General features: G+C 40.6%; 1 protein-coding gene across 2 annotated transcripts; it reads left to right on the plus strand.

The window, feature by feature from the left end:
- Positions 1 to 564: 564 nt before the first annotated feature.
- On the plus strand, positions 565 to 11,256 carry serpinc1 (serpin peptidase inhibitor, clade C (antithrombin), member 1; the record flags this gene model as incomplete). Of its 2 annotated transcripts, none has more annotated exons than XM_082511589.1 (8): positions 565 to 674; positions 3,080 to 3,440; positions 6,220 to 6,435; positions 7,103 to 7,240; positions 8,111 to 8,329; positions 8,910 to 9,084; positions 9,686 to 9,750; positions 10,337 to 11,256. In XM_082511589.1, the coding sequence occupies 8 exons, from the start codon at positions 565 to 567 to the stop codon at positions 10,511 to 10,513; spliced, it is 1,461 nt and encodes a 486-aa protein (XP_082367715.1). In that variant the 3' UTR covers positions 10,514 to 11,256. The 2 variants fall into 2 exon arrangements, with proteins under 2 accessions (XP_082367715.1, XP_082367716.1); XM_082511590.1 differs by lacking the exon at positions 565 to 674 and adding an exon at positions 2,206 to 2,320.
- Between the last annotated feature and the right edge of the window lie 65 nt (positions 11,257 to 11,321).

The raw sequence follows: 11,321 nt of genomic DNA on the forward strand, positions 1-11,321 counted from the left end.
GACCTTGAACACCGACTGTCCAACCACCTGCTGTTGAAATCCGTTTTCACATACAGACAGTCAGAAGTAATCGGGTTTGGGGCCATGGTTTAACTCACCAGGTTGAGCAGTTGGCCCATTTGCTGTCGAAGTGGCCCGGGTTTAAATCTGCCCTGTGTTGCCTTTTGTTGTGTTGTCCTCCTGCTCTCTCTCTCACAGCTTTCCTGTTAAGGTAAAGACTAAAAGAGTCCCAAAGTATTTGGAGAAGAAGGCTGTTTCAAAGAGATTGTGGAGTTGAGTTTAAAGATCGTTTATCAGACAGGATGAACTGAGGTGACTCACCATGTCAAACCTGTTTTAATTCAAATGTAACATTTTCCAAGAATTGTTTCTTAAAATATTTCATAAAATCGAATATTTAAATATGTGATTTGTGATCATAAGAAGACATTTTGTTCCAGTAGTGGTAAAGAATTTGTTTTTCTAAGGATGTTTTGTTGTGGGATGACTGCTCCAGTCGTCATTGTGTGGGCGAATGCGTCTTTCTGTTGATGGCTGCAGATTGTTCTGACTAACAGTGGATCAATGTCTCAAAGGTTGATTTGTTGTTTGTGTGCTCTGCAGGACACTGACCTGAGTTCAGCTCAAACCGCACAAATCTGCCTGTGTGAACACTCACGGCTCTACCTGGTCAAGTAAGACCCAATCTTTAATTTTATTCTTTTTCTGCTATAACAGTGAAATATGCATATGGTAGACTAGAGTAGAATATCGTGTTTGTGATGCCACACAGCAAACATGCTTTAGTGAAGGAAATGTCTCATTTTAAAAATGTTGATGATCGATCGATGATAGGGAAAATGTTTCTGGTTGTTTTGAACTTTACACACTTGTGACTTTATGCTATCCTTGTATTCAGTATTGATGTTTAAAGAGTATATTGTATTTTTGTTGATCCTGGCTGCTGTTTTTAGCAAAGTTAATGCGCCACATGTTCCTGGTGTTTTGTGTTAGTTTATTGGCTTTGGGGTTATTTTAGTTCTCTCTTAGATTGCGTTTTGTCTCTGTGCTAGCAGTGTTTGGAAAGTTTGTCTAAAAGAGCTGACGGTGGATAGAAGATCCGGCTTTGTACAAATGAGCAGTTGAAGATGACAAAGATGGAAGGAACTCTTCTATTTGTCTTGTTGTTATTCTAATAGTGTATGTTCATTCTATAAAAGACATACAAAATAATAGATCAATGGAAAAGTTGATATATACATCCATATATGTACATACAGTACATCAAAAAACTATATTCCAATCACAGAGTCCAAAACTACAGTTCAATTAAATTTTGTTTATATAGCACCAAAGGTGAAGACCCTACAAGAATATAGAGGGAAAAAAAGAGAAAATCCCAACAATTAAATGAACCCATATAAACAACCCCTTGGTGACACTGGGAAGGAAAAACTCCCTTTTAACAGGAAGAAATCTCTGCCAGAACCAGGCTCAGAGAGGGGCAGCCATCTGCTGCGACCCATTGGGAGTGAGGGGAGGGAGACAGGACAAAGCCATGCTGTGGAAAAGAGCCAGAGATGAATAATAACTAATGACAAAAAGCAGAGTTGTGTATAAACACATAGTGAGTGAAGAAGAAACACTCCCCCAGCAACCTGACTATGGGAGGATTCAGGGTCACCTGATTGAGCCCTAACTATATGCTTTATCAAAAAAAGGAACATTTTAACTCAATCTTAAAAGTAGAGAGGCTGTCTGTCTCCTGAATCCAAACTGAGAGCTGGTTTTAGAGAAGAGAGGGCTAAAAGCTGAAGGCTCTGCCTCCCATTCTACTTTTATATCCCATAGGAACCACAAGTAACCCTGCAGTCTGAGAGTGAAATGCTCTATTGGGGTTATATGTAATATGAGGTCTTTTAGAAAAGATGGGAATGATTATTTAAGACCTTGTATGTGATGATAAGGATTTTAAATTTGATTCTGGATTTAACAGGGAGCCAACAAGAGAACCCAGTATGGGAGAAATATGCTCTCTCTTTCTAGTCCCTGTCAGGACTCTTGCTGCAACATCAACATGCATCAACCGAAGACTTTTCACAGAGTTTTTAGGACATCCTGACAATAAGGACAAATGTCCAGCCTAGAAGGATTAAATGCACAAACTAATTTTTCAGCATCACTCTGAGACAGGATATTTCTAATTTTAAAGATGTTGTGCAAACTGAAGAAAGCAGTCCTACATATTTGTTTAATATGTGCATTGAAGGACATTTCCTGGTCAAAAACAACTCCAAGGTTCCTCAGAGTGTTACTGGAGGCCAAGATAATGCCATCCAAAGTAAGTATCTGGTTAGACACTGGTTAGACGTTTAGGGGTTTTGTCTTAATTTAGAAGCAGGAAATTAGAGTTCATCCAGGTTTTTATGTCTTTAGGATTTTCTTGCAATTAAACTAATTGGTGTGTGTTATCTGGGCTCATGGATAGATACAGTTGTTTGTCATCTGCATAGCAGTGAAAAATGCTATGCTATGCTATGCCTTTGATGTTACTGCCTAAGGGGAAGCATGTATAATGTAAACAGAATTGGTCCTAGCACTCAACCCTGTGGAACTCCATAATTAACCTTGGTGTGTGAATAAGACTCTCCATTTACATGAACAAATTGGAGTCTATTAGATAGATATGGTACAAACCACTGCAACGCAGCACCTGTAATACCTGCAGCATGCTCTAATCTCTGTGATAAAATATTATGGTCAACAGTATCAAACTCTGCACTGAGGTCTAGCAGGACAAGCACAGAGATGACCCCCACTGTCAGAGGCCATAAAAAGATCATCTGTAACCTTCCCGAACTGAAACTCTTCAAATAAAACATTCCTATGCGTATGATCAGTTAGCTGTTTTACACTCTTTCAAGAGAGTTATCTACTGTTGATTTCATTCTGACTTATGAAAAATGCACTCAATTGTATGTGGTAATAAATACAACTTGTGCTTGAAATTGGCAGACTTCCAATAAAATCTTAGAAAACTGAAGTCAAATGGACTGAGCTGCAATATTATAAGCTCACTTCTTGCTCGTCCTTTTTCCAGGATGAGGTTTGCCGATTGCCTGTTGGTTCTGGTGTTCCTGCCATTCCTCTCTGTTGCCATCGCTATAGACATCTGCTCTGCCAAACCCAAGGACCTCTCTCTGGAGCCATACTGTGTCTATCGCAGCCCTGAGTTCTCTGACGGACCATCGCTGGAGCCTGAGGCAGTCCCTAACTTCACCAATCCCCGAGTATGGGAACTGTCAAAGGCCAATGGACGCTTTGGTCTGTCACTGTACAAACAGCTGGCTCTTGGCAGGAGCCCCGAGTCTAACATCTTCATGTCCCCCATCAGCGTCTCCACCGCATTCGCCATGACCAAACTCGGAGCTTGCAATGAAACGCTGAAGCAGATCATGAAGGTGAAATGCTGCATCATTGTGATCCTTTAGTTGTAGATGAAGACAACCGCACCCCCAACCCAAAGCTTTTGTCAAAATTTTCCCAAGTGCTTTTTTAACAGACAAAGGGATTTTCAATATAGCATTTTGAATCATAAATCATTTCTGTTTGCACACAATATTAAAATAATTTCAGAAAAAAACAAAATTTACCAGTATTGGTAGGTCTTAACACTTGGGAAATACTTTTTTTTAAAATTACATTTTCGTAGGGTGACTAATAATTCTGTCTTCACCTGTTTTAGTTTTGAAAGTTAGTCTGTCCATTTTTACACAGGACTGAAGCAATATGTTTCACGCAGTCAAAACAGCAGAAATCTTTGCAGCAGACAGACTCACACATTCAGTGAGCCGCTATATTTGCCTGAATTCAGTTTTTGAATAGAAACTAAAATCTTACCAGTGATAGCAGTGTCTGTTTGGAGTGGTTCAGGTGGGTTGTCTATCAATCGGAACGTCGGTGAATCAGTCCTTTATTCTACAGTCCACGTGTTGAAGTGTCCTTGGGCAAGATACCCCTCAGTTCCCCTATTCATTGGAGTGTGTCTCTGAATTTTAGATAAAAGTGCTTAAGTATAGATAAAAGCACTGCATGAATGTGTGTATGTGATTGAGTGAATGAGACTTGTATTAGAATATCCTTTGAGGGGTCACAATTGAGTAGAAAGGAGCAATATAAGTACCAGTCCATTTACCACTGGCACCACATACCCATGGCATTATGGGACAGTCTGCTTCAGATCATGAGCTGTTTCTCTCCTTCTTTATAATGTTTTCTTTCCATCATTCTGGTACCAGTTCATCCTGGTTTCTTCTGTCTGCCTTTATGGGAGAGGACCGTAGAAAGGACCGTCCTCAATCGCTCTCTTAAGCACGTGACTGTTTATTTGGCAACCTGTAGAGCTTTTGCTATCTTTCGGATATCTTTCAGACCACATATCGAAAGTTTCAATTTAAAACTATGAAATGGAAGTTTAGCACTTGGTATCAACTCCAGGTTTTACAATCTGCCTAGTTTTGTCATGCAATACCAGGGGAAGAGGTCTTGCTGGGCCATGAAAATGCTTTTCATTAAACTGTCCAATAACTTTTGAGCCTGTAAAAATTCAGGGAGTATGCATGAAAATGGTTGTAATTCACAAACAGTTAATTCACAGTTAATTGACCTACTTGAATTAAAGCTGAAAGCCTGCACTACAATCATATCTTGATTGTTTATTTAAAAGGGTTGTACATGGCCTGGTAGACGAAGCACCTCACGCAAGAGATGCATCCTAGTCAGATACCCAAACTACCTCACCTAGCTCCTTTTAATGTGGGAGAATAGCAGCTGTACTCGGAGTCCCTCCAAACTTTCTGAACTATAAGAGAAAGGCCAGCCAATCTTCAGAGAAAACTAATTTTGGCAGTTTGTATCCATGATCTCATTCTTTCAGTCACTATCCAGAGCTCATTACCATAGATGAGGATGGGGACGTAAATCGCTTTTACTCTCACACACCACAACATACCTGTACAGCTTCAGCATCAGTGCAGAAGCAGCCACAAACCATCCCCAATCTCCCCTCTCCACTCACTTTTGAACAAGACCCGAAAGATACTTGCTTAGATACTTGAGGTGGCAATTTGTTCCTGATCTGGAGTGAGAGTTTCACCCTTTTCCAGCTGAGAATCGTGCCCTAAGACATGGGAGGTGTAATATATCTACGTCAATCCTGAAAGCCAGAGACTATATTCTGAGACCGCCAAAGCCTTTCACCATTTGGTAATACTTAGAAGTTCTGTCCATAAAAAAATGAACAGAAGTTGTGACAAAGACAAAGCTGGAAAAAGTTCAACACTCATCAGGAACAAGACCATCTTACTGACAGCAATGAGGACTTTCTGTGGCACCTCCCACAGGATCCCATGAGACACAGTCGAAGGTCTCCTCCGACTCCACAAAGCACATGAAAATGGGTTTTTCATGCATTTTCGAATATTCTTAAAAGGATAACAAGCTGCTCCAGCATCTCAAGACTGTGAGAAAAACTTTCAGTTAAGTTAGTAAATTTTATTTATATAGCTCAACCACACCAGGGACCTGCAACTGTGACTTCATCCCCAGTAATCACACTCATCCTCAGCCTCTGCTTATCCTAGGGCTTCTGATGCTCCCAGTGCACACTCACATACATTCATGCAATTACCTTTTTCTATACCTAAGCACTTTTAACCCAACATTCACACACTTACACTCTGATGGATGCACTGGGGGCCACTCGAGGTTCAGTGTCATGCCCAAGGATATTTAGCCATGCAGGCTGGAGGAGCCAGGGATCAAATCCCTTTCTTGTTAGTAGATAACTAACAAGAAACGGGGCGATCGTGGCTCAAGAGTTGGGTGTTTGTCTTGTAATCGCAAGGTTGCTGGTTCGAGCCCCGGCTCGGACAGTCTCGGTCGTTGTGTCCTTGGGCAAGACACTTCACCTACCGCCTACTGGTGGTGGCCAGAGGGGCCGATGGCGCGATATGGCAGCCTCGCCTCTGTCAGTCTGCCCCAGGGCAGCTGTGGCTACAACTGTAGCTTGCCTTCACCAGTGTGTGAATGTGAGAGTGAATGAATAGTGGTATTGTTAAGCGTTCTGAGGGGTCCTGAAAAGCGCTATATAAATGCAATCCATTATTATAACTCCCTCTACCCCCAGAGCCACAGCTATCCCAATTTTGTAGCTCAAAATAAACTTTTGATTTTCTGCAGGTATTTGAGTTTGATACCATCAAAGAAAAGACATCGGATCAGGTCCATTTCTTCTTTGCCAAACTCAACTGCCGTCTGTACAGAAAGAAGGATGAAACCACTGAACTAATATCTGCCAACCGACTGTTTGGAGACAAATCATTAACCTTCAACGAGACATACCAGAACATTAGCGAGACAGTGTACGGAGCCAAACTGCTGCCTCTCAACTTCAAGGTAAAAAGGAAAAGAACTCAATTTGAGACAACTTTGAACTCTGGAGCCTAGAATTTATGATGCTGCCAAATATGAATAATAATAATAGTCAAAGAATCGACATCCTACAATAGCCCAGAGTAGAGTGGTTGGTCGTTATGGCCTTTGTCTTTTCTTCAGGTTTATTTTTGAGAGGTCAAACGCTTTGAGGTTTGACTTCAACCACACCGACTTACGACAGCTGTCGAGTTTCCAGAAAGCCAGTCGCACAAATACAAACAGTTTATACTGATGAGATGATTAAATGAACCAGCAAGCCTGGAAGCCTGGATCTCCCAGTGTAGCAAATGTATTCACACTGTAAGCTTATAAAGATAGTGGGTGGACCTTTATATTGTATCAATATATAGTATATATGTGAACTATTTAGTTTGAACATCTGGATACTTTAAAATTCAGGAAAGTCAGGCTTAGAAAAAAACTTTGTACTGATTAGGATTGGGAGTGGTGTGAAACAGAAACTGCCTCGCTCAGTTTAAGGTATACTGCACCTTTAAATAGTTAACATTAAAATCCCATTTTCCTTAAATCTCTAGGGAGGCTGAGATTGCAAATTTAGCATTATTCACAAAAGGGCATTGATCTGTCTTACACCAGTTATACTGATAACCTTGTGTCTGTGGTGTAGGAGAACCCAGAGAACGCCCGGGTCACCATCAATAACTGGATTTCCAACAAGACAGAGAACCGAATACAGGACACGCTGCCAGCTGGGTCCCTGGATCCCACCACAGTCCTGGTGCTTGTGAACACCATCTACTTTAAGGTACTTGAATACCAAATACTGCAGCTCAAACTAAATTATTTTTGTCTGCATGCTCCATACATCATTATTGCAGGGTTTGTACCTGTAAAGTGCCTTGAGGCAGCTGTCATTGTGATTTGGTGCTATACGAATGCTGCAATTTGATCAAAATGTAAAAAGTTCTTCCTTGTTTTTACACTAATATCCTTATAGAAAGTAACCAGAAGGGAATATTTATATGTTAGTCAGGACCATCATCTCAAAACATGGAATTCTAATGGAAATATCGCTGCATTTCCTAAAATCCATATTACATTTTTTTCTCACTCTAAAACACCTCACCCATTGAAACTTTGTATTTTAAGATTAAGATCTGAGATTGAAATAAGGTTTTTAAAGATGTAAAATAACAGGAATTTAATCTCTGGACAACACATTGGTGCAGTGCTTGGATTAGTGGTTGATGAGCGCGTTATAGCTTCCACTTTCTTGAGTCTGCTTATGTCTCAGTGAGTAAATTTCATGTAGTGAGGATAAGGCACGCTCCAGTTCAGTCTATGAACCAGCTTTTTCTTTTTGGACATGTACTTTATTTGATTTAGTGAAATTACGAAGCCTTTTAAGTGGTTTTTGAACCCTCCTAATGTTTTCAGTACAGCCACATACATTTTCAGCTACAGGCACAGAACGGTAAATGGTTGGGGGTGATGGTATGGAGGGAAACACACAGCATAATTGCTTTCTCTAAAGTCTCAGTATCAGTATCAAGGGATATGCATTCATTAAACATGGGTCAGGGGTCAGGTGGGAACGTCAGAATTGTCAGACTTGGAGTGAGCCAACAGGGAGCTTGTATAATATAAGAAAGTGAGCACACTTTCTGCCTTTTAGGGTCAGTGGAAGCACAAGTTTGATAAAGACCAGGTGTTCAACACAGACTTCCATGTCAGTGAGAGTCGCACCTGCTCCGTCAACATGATGTACCAGCAGACCAAGTTCAGGTACAAGTATTTCCCTGATGATCATGTGCAGCTGCTGGAGATGCCATATCGTGGAGACGACATCACCATGGTGATCATCCTGCCAAGCAGAGACACCACACTCAGTCAGGTAACCCGTCTGTGTTTTCAGCTCATCTTGTCTACTGTTTATAATTATGTTTCAGTTATAAACGACTTAGAAAAATACAACCATAACATTTTCTGTCCCTTTCACACAACATGGAAAAGAGCAGTTTCAAAATGATAAGATAATTATAATTGCTATCAGACCTACACTGATGCTGCTTATTATTGTTTTTAACAAAACTTTTGGGCTCTTTTGCCTTCATTGAATAGTACAGTGAAGACACATAGGAAAGCAGGGAGAAAGCAAATGGGGAAAGACACACAATTAGTGGCCTCAGGTCAGAATTGAACTAGGGCCCCTGCTACTCCTACTAGTTATTTCACACTTAAAGTGGCCATAATACTAATTAAAAAGGAATCATTATTACATTAAGCAGAAATTCAGAATGTAAGTAACAAATAAAAACTTTTGGTCTTTTGTCCTGCTACTTTTTCTTTATTTTTGAGCTACAGAAAAAATGCCTTTTTAAAGATATGTAGTAATTTAAGAGTCAAATGTTGACTGGTGCATATTTCATTGCTGTTGTACTTCACCTCTGTGCTATGTGTACTTGTTTGTTGAGGTGGAGGAGAGTCTGGACCTGGCAAAACTGAACAGTTGGTTGGATCAGATGAAGGAAACAACTGTCTCTGTTGAGGTCCCTCGCTTTAAAGTGGAGCACAGCTTCAGCTTGAAGGAGAAGCTTAAGGAAATGGGATTGACTGACCTGTTCAGCTCTGACAAGGCCAGCCTGCCAGGTACTTAAACCTGAACTTTGGATCTCAGTCCAAAGTCCACATCAACTGAATTAAAAGTGAATTTGAGTATTATTTTTGATTATACCATTACATAATCAAATATAATTGTTATACATGTTATTCAATTATATTTGGTCAATCTGGTCAAACATGATACATTTGGTCCAAACATTTAACAGTCTGAACATGTTTGGAATTTGGGGAAACCTGCAGTCAGCGGAGACTCAAGAAGTCACTTGGATGAGTGACGAAACATTTCTCCCACTGAAAACGCTACGTCCAGATGAACACAATCAACTTTGGGGGATTTACTTACCTGGATGATTGAGCATGCATCAAGACGAAAGGAAGACTCTCTCCAAAGACCAAATTATATTATTTACTGAAGATTCATGTCATTTAAATCAGGTTTTGATGCAAACATAAATGGAGGAGACCCTGCAGCATGGTGTGTTTTCATGGCTTCTATTAAGTGGTCTGCGTTTTTATTCTGAATATAGAAGGGAAGCAGAAAAAGTCAACTTGACCTGTTGTTGGTTTTGATTATGGCAGTTATAAATGAACAGTTAAGAAAAACCACAAAATTCCTTCTGTGTTTCAGGGATGCTGGAGGATAGCAACTTTGGGCTCTACATCTCAGATGCCTTCCATAAAGCTTTCCTGGAGGTCAGTCAAATACTATCTACATCACTTAGAGCATGTTTTACATTATACAAGTCCTTTTTTCCAAGTGTGGGTCGGGACCATTGACTGTATTCGAATGATCAGCGTAGCTTCCAGGTCTGAGAAGCAAAGCCAATGCAGAAGTATAAAAAGAAATTGTTTTCCTATGAGCTTGCAGGTTTTCTTGGTTATTTCAGTTCTGAGATGGTAAAAAACATGACAAACTGGTGGGTGATGGCTACATACATTTCTACATACTATGATCAGGACTAAGGGGTGAGGGGTGCTTCTGTAATGAAAGACCACATTTGAGTGGTAGTGTTTCCATTTTAAATGTTTTTTTTATTTTATTTTTTTTAACGATTTGTCTTGAATTTCCAGACCTTTTTTGGAAAAAATGCTTTTGCCTTAAATGTTATTTTGGGCCTTTTTTTGTATATCATTTCGTTTGGTATTAAAACATAAACATCTAAATCCATATTGGTATCCTGACAGTTGATATAAATTCAGAGAGATGCATTTATACGAGTACATCTCTCAGACACAGGTTTTAATTTGAGTTAATAAGCAACTGTGTGTGCTGTTGCAGGTGAATGAGGAGGGCAGTGAGGCGGCAGCAGCCACCGCTGTGGTGGCCGCTGGACGCTCCTTCAATCCGTACAGGGAGGTTTTTACAGCCGACCGGCCGTTTCTGCTGCTCATCAGAGAGTCCATCATCAACACACTGCTATTCACCGGCCGTGTGGCTGATCCCTGCAACCAATAAAACCCTACACATGAAGCGATCACTGCTTTGTTAAAAGCCGCAAATCGTAAAAATATAGTAATAAATATTTCAAAATGTAAATATACTGCATAACAATTCGGCACTGTGCTGTATGATGTGGAGCTAATGCAAACTTCATTTTACAACATTATACACTACACACTCAAGAGTGGGGTTTTTGATTTTTAGCCAAAGTTTTAGACGTTTGTTCTGTACTTCAACTTCATTTCATTTCATTCCATCCATCCATCTGCGGTGGCAGCAGCCTAAGCAGAGAAGCACAGTCCTCCCTCTCATCAGCCACTTCCTCCAGCTTGTCCGGGGGAACACCAAGGCGTTCCCAGGCCAGCCCGCTGGTGTATGGTGCCTTGGTGCTTCTCCCTCATTTCCCAACAACACGTCACAGCAGTTAGATTTATCCAAGCTTGGGACCGGCGCCGGGAATCCACTAGCTGATCACCCCTGACGATGGGTTCATGTCTCCTCTTCCCGGTCTCAAATCAGCGATCAGGGTGACTTAGAAAAGATGCAGCTTTCAAAAGTGTTTCCACAGTAAATGATTTAAGTAAATAAATGCAAAACAAATGAAATAACAGTGTTGTTGAATATCTCTGCCTTGAGATACTCACCGTGGCTTCAGATGAAAAAGAACTGAACATGAAAAGAGACCACATGAAGGACAAGAAGCATCTGCCCTGTCAGCCCGAACTCAGCTTACTGAAAACCATCCAGATTCTCCACAAGGACTGGAAAAAAAAAAACCCCATCCACACCTGACAGAGTGCCAAGAAACGAGAGGATTTACATC

Source organism: Aulonocara stuartgranti (assembly GCF_965226115.1).
Source record: "Aulonocara stuartgranti genome assembly, chromosome: 17".
In the NCBI taxonomy this organism is placed as follows: Eukaryota; Metazoa; Chordata; class Actinopteri; order Cichliformes; family Cichlidae; genus Aulonocara; species Aulonocara stuartgranti.